The sequence below is a fragment of the Diadema antillarum genome, unplaced genomic scaffold (assembly GCF_040938485.1).
Source record: "Diadema antillarum isolate AM-2024a unplaced genomic scaffold, OU_Dant_1.0 seq00001465_RagTag, whole genome shotgun sequence".
NCBI lineage: Eukaryota > Metazoa > Echinodermata > Echinoidea > Diadematoida > Diadematidae > Diadema > Diadema antillarum.
In genome coordinates, this window is record NW_027272205.1 from 1 (window position 1) to 14,034 (window position 14,034).

The 14,034-nt window shown below is 39.4% G+C and overlaps 1 protein-coding gene across 1 annotated transcript in view; it reads right to left on the reverse strand.

Annotated features, from left to right (window-relative positions):
* Window positions 1–3: 3 nt before the first annotated feature.
* The window catches only part of LOC139709719 (kinesin-like protein KIF19), a gene marked incomplete at its 3' end in the record, with an annotated part of 42,982 nt that continues 28,951 nt past the window's right edge, over window positions 4–14,034 (reverse strand). The window contains exons 6-15 of the mRNA XM_071621674.1: window positions 10,476–10,612; window positions 7,624–7,749; window positions 6,881–7,081; window positions 5,719–5,976; window positions 5,153–5,294; window positions 3,945–4,119; window positions 3,306–3,388; window positions 2,270–2,457; window positions 1,696–1,777; window positions 4–122 (exon numbers count right to left, since the gene is read on the reverse strand). Coding sequence (XP_071477775.1) covers window positions 4–122; window positions 1,696–1,777; window positions 2,270–2,457; window positions 3,306–3,388; window positions 3,945–4,119; window positions 5,153–5,294; window positions 5,719–5,976; window positions 6,881–7,081; window positions 7,624–7,749; window positions 10,476–10,612 — 1,511 coding nt within the window. The remainder of the gene's footprint in view (window positions 123–1,695; window positions 1,778–2,269; window positions 2,458–3,305; window positions 3,389–3,944; window positions 4,120–5,152; window positions 5,295–5,718; window positions 5,977–6,880; window positions 7,082–7,623; window positions 7,750–10,475; window positions 10,613–14,034) is intronic.

The window sequence follows — 14,034 nt, forward strand, 5'->3', positions numbered from 1 at the left end:
CTTGCGCTGCTCGCTGATGATCTGGTCACAGACCTGCTTGTGCTTCTCGTAGCGAACAATGATACCCTCCTTCTGTTCACACATGTGTCTGTCCATGAGGGCCCTGGACTTGAGCTCGGTGTCTGGGGGAAGGGGTGGGTCAAGGAAAAGTAGAACTCTCCCAAAAGAGTGAGCAAAGATAACTCTATCCCCAAGATCTGTATGTAAGTCATAAATCAGAGGGACTGTACTTTGGGGAGACTATGTATTGTAAAGGTTGTCAATTAGAAGATGTTTTTGGGGATCCTCATAATGCATCTGTAAACCCTCACACAACAGGCTCTTGCAAGCGGAGAAGACTTTAAAGGACAAGTTCACCTTCATAAACATAAGGATTGAGAATGTAGCAATATTAGTAGAACACATCATTGAAAGTTTGAGGAAAATCGCACAATCTGTTCAAATGTTATAAATGTTTGAAGTTTTTGTGCAGTAACCGCTGGATGAGAAGACTACTGCAGTGTGTGAATAACTTAGATGTCACATGCGTACAACAATATAAGGAAAATATAAAGAGAATTTCACAAAATGTCATCTTTTGAAAAAAGTACACATTCCCCCGACTCGTTACCGACAAGTGTTATGGGTAATATTATTCCCCCTGCCTTTAGAAAGAGGCAATTCAAGAGCTCTATTATTATGCGAAAAAAGTGAAAATATGTTGAATTTTTTTACATTTTCTTTGTACTGTTGTACGCATATGACTCACAAGCTGTAGTAGTCTCCTCATCCAGCGGTTCCAACACAAAAATTTTAAAAATTCATAACTTTTGCATCGATTGCCCAATTTTCCTCAAACTTTCACTGATGTGTTCTACTAATATTGTTGTATTCTCTCAATCCTTATGTTTATGAAGGTGAACTTGTCCTTTAAAACATCTACAGACTTCTTTCAGCCAACTTCCTAATCCGTGCGAAGGATCCAAACCGTATCATGCATTGGTGCACATAATTGCCGAGGGGAAAAAACTATTCTAGCAGGCCTACAATGGACATACACTTGAAGTTATGGTTTACTAAAGTACCGCGGTGGACAGCGAATGAAGATCAATTCAATCATACAGCCATAATGTCTGTCTGTCGATTCCCTTAGAGACACATAGCACAGTTTAAAATTTCTTATGGTTAATGAAGGTCTAAACTCTTCACATTAGGACCGACATTTTCCCCCACACCAAAATATCAGAGTAAAATGACAATGGCTTGTATGTTCTTGTTCTTTTTTTTTTATGAGCATGACTTTGGCTGAAATACCTCACATGCACATTCTCTGTGGTTGCACCAAATTTCTCCTACAGATTGTACTCAATACAGAATGTCACAAACATTGATAAGCTACCCATTGAGCTAAACAGCGAGAAATCATAGCAAGTCTTGTACTCTCTTCTAAAATGTACCTTTTATTAAATGCTGTGGATTAAGTTGTCCAATTGAAGACTTTGACTGGTGGGAGCTCAATATGACCATATATTAATGTAGAGTCATATCTATGAGTATGGCTTCAGATGCCATCTGTAAGCTACACAGAGCTCTATGCAAACTATTAATTTATAAAAGCAATTGATTACTAATGAATGACAGAATTCATCCCACACAGATCTGTGTATGCCCGGAATGTTGCAATCTCTACATGACATGAGATGAAAAAAAGGATACTCTCAATCTCAAGCTCATGCACTTTGCACAGCATCTCCAGCAGTTCTCTCTGCTCTTCACTGGTGATCTTCTTTGGCAAGACCTGTAACCATGGCAACACAATGAAACGAAAGGGGGGGGGGGATAAAGCGGGACAGAGATAGTAAATTATATCTAAACCTTTAATTCAGTAAGATATTAAACCTCATTAAACTACACTCTCTAACAAAAACACACACAAACACAGTAATACACATACACAAACAAACTCCCAAAAAGAATCACACTGATTTTGTGTCAATAAAAGTTTGTTGAACTTTTTATGAATCCCTACTTGCATTGCAACCCCATTCACTCTTGAAATCATGAGTAAAATAAATCAATGAGTTCACTGAAGTCACTAATTCATTTCTCTGCCCTGCCCTCTCCCAATTGGAAAAAAAAAAAATTGTTTGAAATCTTTAATCACTAAGGCTTTGTTTTCAATCCCAAGCACCAAACCCACTCCAACAAGTATGTAGTAATCAATAATTCCCTCCAAACTTGGACCAACAACAACCAAAAACAGAGACAATTTGGCACCCCTTTTCCGCACCTCTTCCAGGCTTGTTGCCGCCTGACGGACATTCTCCAGTTGCTTCTCTAGCTTCTTCCGTTCGGAGTCCTTCTTCTTGCTGGCCAGCACGGCTGTGGTCAAGCTGTCCCGAGCCGTCACAATCTCCTCTGGCTCTGGTGACTCAAAGCCATTCATATCAGCCTCCAGGTCCTTTTCCAAGGCTCGCTCTGATAGATTTTGATAAAAGACAGAAGAGCATTGTTAGTATGTCCCTTAACATGGCACAAAACCACGCACTTTTTTAAAATGTATTTTACTGCATGTTCATGTGTGTGTGCAATGTATAATGCTTAGAGGATAAAATACAGAATACGTAGTAATTAGAGTACAAATTAGAATTAAAAATTTTGGCAATTTGTATTCTTATGCACAATCAAGAGTGATTCATTACACATTTAGTTGATACATTCCTAATATTAGCACACACCCAATTTGCTACCTATTGTGGTTAGTAACAATCAAACTCAAAGAACCGAAGTCTACATTTAGAATCCCAGTCCCAAACTCAAAAAGGTTATCTAAGCGAAATCCATGGTTTAGATTAAGCCCATGGACTTAAATAAGTACAAAGTAGGCGTAACTTGCACATGTATGCGCATGTCAGTATACATTTATTATTCGATGTCTGCTGGCACTCTTGATAAATCATTTAAGTAATCAGATTTAAAGACTCGATACCATGAGGATACCATGGAATGGGAAGGCTGGCTTGGCTTGGATATACTGTATTTGAGAATACCTGTACTGAATTGTGTGCAGTTTAATCACTGAACTCTTTACGAGTACACATACAGCCCAAGAATCTTGACTGCTTTTCGATGAGGGTACGCTTCGATGAACACATTTGCTGACAGATGCTATTCATAGTTTTTTAATGAAATCCAGTGGGCAGTGAATGGAGATCAATTCAATCAGACCACCATGTTTCCATACACTGCTGGGTCCTTAAACTACCTTTGTGAATTAAGAGCCAGAGTGTTAAGCTGGGATTGAGAGACAACCCCCCTGTACTTACCTTTCTCCCTGTTATCCAGACTGGTATTACTCAGGATGTGAGCCTTATCCCGAGCATGCTGCCTTATCTTCTCTTGCTCAAAGCTAGGAAGGAAGAGGGAAAAGTACACAGTAATGTTGGGGAAAAAATGAGTGCATACATTCAGAAGATTTCTTTCAATTACAGTGTGGGAGGCTTTGATAATCTTTTGATAATATTGATTTATTTTTTGCACAATACTCAGTTAACATTTTCTGAAATGTCTTTAATTCTCACTGCGCTCATCTAATCTACTTTTTTCTATTTTGGGGAAGAAAAAGGACCAACACTGGGGATGCATATTACACAGTTAGATCCAGTAAAAGGTAATAACAGCTTCCAATTACATAATGCATTAAGATGTGATACCAAGAGTGCATACACAACTACCGTTACTCACCTTGAACCTAACACTTTCATTAGAATTATGGTTGCAATACTCACAGCTCACAAAGAAGAGAGGAAACAATCAATTCCTAAAGGTGGAGAAATAATGTGCTATTGATGGAATTTCTTCATGAAGCAGTGACCAACATCTCCACATCTCAGATGGCGTGAAAATTGCCACAAGGGAATCAGTCTAATAACGAAGGTCATAGGTCAACAGATCGGTCAACTCACTCGGCGACGATGGCCTGGTAGCGCTCGGCGTCCATGGAGAGCTCCCACGTCTCCTGCTCCACATCCATCAGTCTCTGGCGGATGCCCATCTGGGCCTGGAAGTTGGTGATGAGCTGGTGCCGGAGGTTGTCCATCTCCTCCCGGCTGTGCTGGCTAGACAACTGACCCACACCGGCTGTAAGAACATGTCACAACCAAATGACTCATGTCAGTGAAGGGGAAACTACCTTTTGTTCCAACAAAGCATTGTTGTAATGATTTTGTGTATGTATTATCTTATACGTTGATTGTACCACTTTATGTTTCTCTGTATATCATATGGACTCGCTGAAAAACAGCCTAACGGCTGAGTACAAATATCTTAACCCGTGTTTAAGTAAAACAAACAAACAAACAAACAAACACTGTGGGGCAGCTCAGACAGATATACATTCTTCCTAGTAGTATATAGTATAAACTTTTGCAGTAAGAATTTGGTGAGTTAGATTCAAGATCTGGGGTCTATTTTGAATCGCATGAGTCACAACAACTCTAACTTACAATTTTAGCAAACATCGTGGCAACAGGTTGAGGTCTTGAAATCTGGTTGATTCTGGTTTTGGTTATTCTCATTGGAGTTAGTTACAATCACACCAGTCTTCTGTACAACATGACACTTCAGTAACAACACTTCTATCTGAGAGGCACAAGAGTTTATCTCACAAAGATTGTTTGAAAATCCTTAAACAGTCAAATTAAATAACAGAATATCACACAGATATGGACTGCTTTTCAGGGCACTGCTGATATTATTGCCCTGCTCGAGGGATCTCAACTCATACTATGACAAGGAGATTCCAAGGGGAAATAACATCAATAATGCCCTGAATAAAGGCAGTCAACATATGAATATATATCAAATATGATTAGAAGATCGAGATCATGCTAGCCAGTTCACACATCAAATGCTGCCATAAATGTTGTGATTGCAAGGACAATTAAGGTGGCACCTCTCGCGCTATGGAAGCCAAGCATTTACGGTACATGTACACACTAAAAAGAGGGCAGTTTAGTGCTATGGGTTTGTTTGGCACTATGAGGCAGTTAAGTACTATGATGCTGTGGGCAATATGTTGAAATTAAGCCCCAAATTTCAACCAATCAGAATCAAGGATTCATCAAATGAGGTATACAAATAATGAATATGGGGCCACATCCTTCAAACTCACAGTGCATGCTCTCCGTCTGTCGATCACTGTTCTGGTGCTCAGCAATCTTTCCCTTCAGTCTTTCTATCTCTTGTTTCAGCTCTGTGATGATGTTGGTATACTGGGCGATGTGGTAGTTCACATTCATCTGGTTTGGTTTCACCTGTCATTGGATATGAAGGTCACACAAACAAACCTGACACCTTAAGAATATTCATAACATTAAAACCACACCTCAGTAAATTCTAATGCCATTGAAGCTTTCAGAAATCATAATTTTACATTTTTTTTTTTTAATCCACAGCTGTAGCCCATAATGATTCATTCTTGTCCAAAGTGAAGTGAGTCAATAAATGCACTTTACTGAGTACTTCTCCTAAGAGAAAGCAGACTCTCAACTATCTGCTGGCAAAAATGAATAAATAAATAAATAAATAAATAAATAAATAAAAAATAACCAACAAGTTCTAACAGCAAGCAATATTGACAAGAAAGAATCATCACAATATTCATAATCCATCTTCAGGTTTAATCAACCTTGATTCAGTAGGCCTTATATCCAGCAAAGGGTTTTGACCCTAACCCACCTTGAGTTTGATCTTCTTGGCTCTGTCGGCATACAGCAATGTATTCTTCGACTCCTCAAACAGGTAGTCGGCGGGACTAATGTTGGCAATCATCACAGTGCGGCAGTTCCCCCCGAGGGAGTCCTTCAGGAGCCGTGTCAGCTTGCTGTCACGGTAGTTGACATACTTGCCTCCGAGGCACAGGGCATTGATACAGTTGCCAAGGGCGAGGAGTGAGCGGTTGATGTGAGCACCTTCTATCATGCGTTTGCCACGATTCTGTGAAGGGGGAAAGGTAGTCAACAAGGAATGGTCACAAATGGCGTGTACCTGCATGGATCAAACTCACCAAACCCTTCACAACCCATTTGTGGTGTTCATGCTACCAGCACAAACAAAAATTGAAATATGACAAGATTAATACATCTATCCTCACTGGGGCCACAAGACCTCATATCTACAAAATGTCAAATGTTCAGGAGAGCAAAAAAACATGGCAGCCAAAGCACTGCATCAAATGGGAGAGCCGTTCCTTTGGCATGCCATGGTGGCATTATTTTGGGGGCAAGACACCTAGGATTTGGACAGGACATGACTTAATCTGACCATTAATCCAAAAAAGTCATTTTCACCAAAATTTCAGATACGAGGTCTTGTCGCCCCAGCGACCTCACCAGTTTAAATTCTACACTGGGTACATTAAAGGAAATGGAAATGCAACCCTAAGTGAACACTTTCTATGAACACCCAATGATAGACCTTCTACCTGCAGCATGCGATAAACTAACACACAAGTTCAACATCAGTTTCGTTAAGGTTGGTTTCTCTATCTTTTTTTTTCCTTCTCATATCTAAAGCAATTGTTGTCCTCTGGCATCCATTGGAGGTGGTTGCTGCTGTTGTACAATCCACACCTAGGAGCAACCTATGTAGAAGGATAATAAAATCATTTCTGATGTCTTGGAACAAATTACCAGTAAACCACAGAGTTATATGTAGGGCTGCGACTCCAGGACACCTAGTTTTTTTCCTTAATTTTTTGTTGTTTACTGGCTGGATATGTTTTACTCCAGCAATCATAAATATGACCTGTGGAGAAAAATATTTGGGAAAAGGTAAGAGGGAGAAATAATTCCTAGATAAGACAGAAAGTCAGACACCAGAGAAAAACATCCAGCCTTACCTTTGTCTGGGATGCCCTCTCTGAGCCGGCGAGGTCAATCATGAAGAGCTTGCCGATGCGGATGGCCTGCATGGTGCCACGCACTCGGTTCCTCTCCCGGATGGTCACCTGGAGAACGGCGTGGGAGCGTGAGGAGGTTTTGTTGGCGGCCGTTGGCTCCTGGGTCCGCTCCTTGTTGCCTTGCATCAGGAGATTCATGATCTATGGGGAATATCAAAGTGGGAGCAAAATATAAATAAAAGTGATGGACTTTGTTGTTGTGAACACTTCCTTGTTCTGTGTTTACTTCACAGCTTGCCCAAAATTGTTGGTTGACTAGTACAGCTTCCAAAGAGTGTCAAGATAAAAAAAAAAATGCACACTTTTATCAGTTATATTAGAGTTTCTATTGTTCTGTAGGAAAGGGTCATATATCTGCATATTATTGAGTTTTTCCTCTGTTTCCTTCTCTTTCATATTTACACATATTATAGAATTAAATATGTCATCATGAGCTGTGAAAAATTATTGTATCTTCTAAGGTTTCTACAGCTAAATGTTACTTTATTACAAAACAATGATTCAGAATACTTTGGAGAAAAAAAAAATATATAGCATTATATGCACAAACATACATTAAGTGCCAAAAGTAATACATGTTAGAACATTTGCCCTGTTGCTTCAGAAGTAAACATTTTTTCCAGCCTTCACCCCTCCATTGAGATTGCGAGGTTTAGTTCAACTATTTAAGCTTGAACACTGACCTCTGTTGTTGAAGTGGTGGATATCTGCTTGATGCCAGCCACTTGCACGTTCCCTGAGGCATCCTCCCTGAGATCAAGGAACCCCGTCGATGGATTCAATAGATCTCTGATCATCTCATTGTAGATCTGGAGGGGAATAAGTTTGTCAGATGAAGGACGGTAAAAGATTAGGTGCATTCATACAGAATATGATGAAATATTTTGTACAGTAACTTGTAATATGAATGCAAATACACCATGAAATATATCACAAAATACTGTGGTGTTTCGGGAGGCACAATTCATTCTTTGCATGAAATATACATGCCAGATTTGAGTGCGAATCATGTCAAGAGATACCATAGACTATACAGCAGTATATTCCTCACGTGACCCAACACACTTCCGGTCTTTATCACATGGGAGATATATGCATGCTCAGTGATCAGCCCGGAGAGGTGTGCTTTTGCGTCAGAAATATCATGGTATTTTGTAAATGCAGAATGGTACCAAGTGAATTACCACATCCCATCATGCCTAGCATGTGTGAACCGACAGGAAGTAAATGTGTCAACTATCAGAATAGCTCCAAGAAAATTGCAAGTCAATATTCTGCAGGCTAATGTGAACAGGAAATGAATTGGTGCACTAATCTGTGATCAGGAAAACATCTTAAGCTTGGATTTTCATCAGGCTGATGTGAAATGGCCTAAGAACAAGAAAAAGACTACATTCACACTATAAACAAACAAAAAGATTAACGAGACATGAAACTCGTCACACTGACGAGTTAGGTGATACGCCTGGGGTCATTAGATGTCGGTCATCTGTGATCGACAAAGAAAAGAATGTGATATAGGCACCTTGAAGTTATATTGAGCGTGCATGCAAAACGGTTTCTCTAACCACTCGGCCACGGGACATCCACGGAAACGGTAAGGCCGAAAAAAAAAAATGTATAGATATTACAGGGGGAAAAGGTCAATGCCCACTCAACAATCGTGGCCGCGTGAACATGTATTGCATTGCTAGAAGGAAATGCGGCCTTGTAACGACTGAGGTCGCTGTGCCATTTCTGGCAATTTCAGAAAAATACGTCCCGCAGACATAAAACCTATAATCGGCTGATTTTGATACCTTGCCTTTAATCACAATTTTCAGTGTGATGATGTCATCAAAGTACAAAACAATGACATGGACTTGAAAGACAATTGCTCAAAGTACAACACCTCTGTTGTCGTCATTACATACTATGATCGGTTTGACAGAGTCAGGATGCAACATTTTGCAGCAGTCGAAGCAATGTGGTCTCCAACACAAAACAGAGGGATATTGTGTGTGTGTGTGTGTGTGTGTGTGTGTGTGTGTATAGGTGCGTTTATATACGAACGTAATTTCTACATGGACGAATGTGTAATACACCATTGAAGAAAAAAAAAAGTAAAATAGCTAGGTATTTTGTTTCGTGATCTTGTGGGGTTCGAACCCGCACGAGTGCAACCTCACGTCTCTGAGACGGCGCCCTTAACCACTCGGCCATACGTCTCGACGAGAAAATATGAGGAACGTAAACTTATGTATGTGAAAGATGAATCAGGAATCGATTCGTCCACATTCCATTCTCATTTTCAGTTTTAAACTGCAAAATTGTCAACCTCATGAGAAGATTTCAAAGAACAAAATGCATGATTACTGCAGCTTATTGTCTCAGCTACAACATACTTAAATTTCAGAGGAAATGAAGCAAAATCAGCTGAGATAAAGGTGCTTAAACGTTGTCAAGTCAATGGATGGTTTTAAAAAAAATCACCTCCCATAGACATAACACGTAAACTTGTCCGATTTTGCATCTTTACTTTTAATCACAATTTAAAGTATGATGACGTCATCAAATTTCAAAACCATGACATGGACTTGAAAGGCAAATGTTTAAAGTACAACATATGTGAATTTGGGATAATATTGAGCTTAAACAACAGAGATACGAGCAAATGAATGTCAGAAACAGTACCTCAAAAAAATCAATTCCACTTTTTTTATTCAAAATGACGATATGATCACGTCATCGCGTTTTCCTGGCAATATTGATACTTGGAATGTTATTTACAATTCATATGCTTTTGTAATATGCAATAGAAATTTCGGGTCAACGGACGATTTAAAGAGCTATGGCGAAATAAACAAAGACATGTTTTTTTCACTATATTTGCAGAAAGACGCGCGCACGGAATTTCAACTTTGACGCCAGTGCATTCCTTTGTTATAGGTCAACATCGATCGGAAATCAGTGGATATTGTTACTCAAAGTATCAGGAATCCAAATCAGTCAAAAAAATAGCATTTTCATGTTGGTTACACCCTCTGCGCGCGAAATTGCGCGGACGGACGCGCACGCGAGAAAATGTTTGAAACGCTTAAAATTGTCTGAAACTTCGAGATTTCCCATTGGGAAGTCGTTTTGAGCCTTTTAAAATTTTGACGCGCGCGTAATGAAGACCTGGGTAACTAGCGTTAAAAAGTAAGATAGAGCGTGACCTGAACTTTATGTCCACCGAAAATGATGCAGAAATGACATCTAGTTATGAAGTTATGATCGATCATGTGACAAGGTCCGAAAATCACAAAATGGCACCTAAATGACGTCATAGATATGTTACTGTCATGAAAACCTTATTGTGGCTAGATATTGTTATGAGACATGTTGACTGAAAATTTCATGTCATTCCGTAATGTCATTGTTGAGATATTGACGACACAAAATTGTCCAGAAAGAAAGAAGAATAAAAAAAAATAAAGAGAGATTTTGACAATCACAATAGGTGATACGCTGATAGCGTATCACCTAAATATATTAAAGTGTGGCACCACCATACCTCGAGGTACGACATAGTGACATTGAAGATCTTCTCCTCTTTCTTGGACTCCATCTCCGTGAAGAGATCATTGAGTGCCCTCGCCATGATGCCAGGTTCATGGTCTGTGCCAAGCATGGTATAAGTCTTCCCAGCACCTACAGGGCAGAAAGGAGAAGTGAGGGAGAGCATTAAAACCACAGACAAACACACACACACACACACACAGAGCCTGCTTGCTACAAACCTCAGTCCCCAACTCGATTCATTCAACAGACGCAAATACACTCACACACATGCACACAACTACCAGTGTGGACACATTTTGCGGCACATACATGCACCCAAACACAACCATAAAATGACATTGTCATGAAGAAAACATGAGGAAGAATTATGACCGTAACGTCACTGTTGCAGCTAATATGAAACATTGCATGTACAGATACGAAATACATCACTTGCAGTTTACCAACAAGATCAAGTCTATAAATGGTTGTGATTTAGATTTGCACTATCATTTGTTTAATACACTGATGCAACAATGTTTGTAATTTGATTACGATTCTGTAATCCAGTTTAAAAAATAAAATAAAATCCTTGAAAGGCAACTGCACTCACAACTCAACAGCATCAAGTGTCTGAGTTCAATATTACTGATAGTGTACAAACATCTTGGGTGAAAGGTCTAAATTGTGACAAAATAAAGGAGAAAATATAAGGAAAAATAATAGGGAGGCCATTTCAACCAGTAAATTAGATTATGGGTGGAGAAAAAGGAAAAGAAAATCCCTACTTTGACTGACTGCATCCTTTAAAGGTAGGGGATACCTTTTACAGACCTCCCAAAATGCAGCAAAAACATTAAATATGAACCTCAGGGGACTTGTTTAGGCCACTGCTGAGAAATTTGGAAGTCAACAGTTATCTACAATTTGAATGATGCACAAAAACTCAACTACTCAGTAGTTCTGTGTGTCAGCCACACTTAAGCCTTTTTGTTGCAGTCTTCTGTATTTTTTATCTATACACACAAATCTTAAAGTATAAGAGCTGGTGTAATAACGTATAGAGTGTGTGGCCAGAATGTATATAGAAATGTTTGTAAGTTTTGATGAACTTTCTTCACAAAATATACATGATGGACACACATGCAGTGCATGGGTATGCAAAGGTAGCCTAGTAATGTACTGGAATTTACGGTGAGCCCCGAAAAAAATTCAATTCAAAATCTAACGGTCAATAAAAATGTACTTAATGTTACCTTCCACTTTCAATACTTTATGGGAGTTTCTAAAATGATACTCTCTTCAACATCATACCACTGTATTTATACAACTCTTCATTTGAGGCATGCAAATGGGATTCCCTACCTTTAAAACAACTGTTATATACCTTCCAACATTGAACATATAACTCTATGAATTCAACATTTTACTTACAGTCATAAACTACCAACTTTCACCTCCACATCAAACTAGGCCAATTGCTCATACAAAGTGAATTACTTAACACTGCAAATACGTATTACGATAATGGACACTGTGATGGGAACAAATTAAAATGCTCGGTGCTGATTGGCTGGAGCCAGCCATTCTGCCAAGACAGACGAGGACACAGGTATCGTCATCTCTCTGCGCTCATTAGGGTTTGCGACCTTAATAGCCAGATATCAGGGCTATTTGTCTTCCGTAAGAGCCTTCTCCAATGGTTTATTGATAAAAGATTGACAAGGTTCTCCTTTTCCAAGGTTTCATCCTCCAAACTGGAGACAATAACAGACAAAAGTCTCATGTAAATTGCATGGATATAGTATCAAGGTTTTAACTCTCACCTAGAGGAGTTAATACACTTCCAGAACTATCTACCCAAGGATAAATTGGGAGTTTATAGTTGTTTGAATATCACAAGTTTCACAGAGACTCAAACTACCCTACTTTTGGTGGGAGATCTCTCGCTTTGAGGTGATTTTTCTCAAGTCTCATGCCGTCCCGCTCCAGAATTTGAATTTTTCCCACAGTAGCTACACGTTTCCCGATTAAGATGTACTTTCTCCCACTTATTAAACATTCTCCCGCCTTACATTACTTTTATAACAATACATTCAAAACTAGAAATGTCGCTACAGCGACTGGTTATACCCCGCCAAACAAGATTTCATAAGCTTTGGTCAAAACAACATTTCATAAGCTTTGGTCAAAAAACTGAGGAAGTAGTTAAATCTGCACGATCTTTCCTTGATCTTCTGCCATTAATATGCCGTTACCATGGCAACATACTTTCGGGTACTGTCAAAAAATGCGTCTTGCACATCTACAACCAAAGGCACACATCTGTACCAAGTTTCATGGAAATTGGGCAAAAACTGAGGAAGTAGTTTGCAACACAAAATTTTCCATCATTTTGGCTCATAATATGTGAGCTGTTACCATGGCAACATACTTTTTGTCACTGTCAAGAAATGTGTCATGCTGACCTATATCCTAAGACAAACATTCAATATGAATTCCATGAGAATTGGAAGAACACTGATGAAGCAATTTTGCCATGAAGCATTTTGCCCTATATTTTACCAATAACACGCCGTTACCATGGCAACGCACTTTTTGCCACTGCGGAAATATGTGTCTTGCACATTAACATATTCAGATGAACATCTGTACCTAATTTCATAAAAATTGATCAAAAACTGTGGGAGGAGTTCGCGACGCAAGATTTGTACCCATTTTTGCCCATAATATGCCGTTACCATGGCAATGTACTTTTGGGTACTGTCAAAAAATATGTCTTGCACATCTACAACCCAAGGCACACATCTGTGCCAAGTTTTATGGGAATCGGTTGAAAACTGAGGAAGTAGTTCGCGACGCAAGATTTGCAACGGACCGACCGCCCGACCGCCCGACCGCCCGACCGTCCGCTGATTCCTATATACCCCCTTCAAACTTCGTTTGGCGGGGGTATAAATATGGCTAAGATAGCACCAGAGTGCATACCGTAGTTCAATCTTACTAAGAGCTTCAATGGGCCCTGGACCCCCGGCTTCACGGAACATTGCGCTTCACGCTCGTGATGTGCGCTATACCGATAAATATAAATGTTGTGCCTAAAGAACTTGTATGTTTGAAAAATCAGAGTCTCCCATTTGCTAAAGGGTTTTGGCAGGAGAATATACATCTCCTTAATGTGATGCTTTGAGTTGGAGTCTCTGGATACTTGGTATCTTCTTTATATTCTTTTTTAGCATATGGAAGGTCTTTATGTCATTCGCCCTGTACATATTCGTGTAAGGAAAGAATACTTTAATAAGCTATTCTGCTCTCTGTAAGAAAATTATAACATGAGAACTGCACCAGCCATGGAAATGCTTCCCTCTGTTTTGTTTTTTTCCATAATTAACTTCCAAGCAACGTACATGGTGGATGCATCGTATCATACATGTACAGAAGCGAGGGTGTTAATAACGCAATTGGACAAATGATGAATGCATTTTGCACGTGTGTAATTGAAAGAGATCTGTTTACAGTGTAATGCACAGATGAATGACGCCATTATGAGGTATGTAGGCGAAAACAACCAA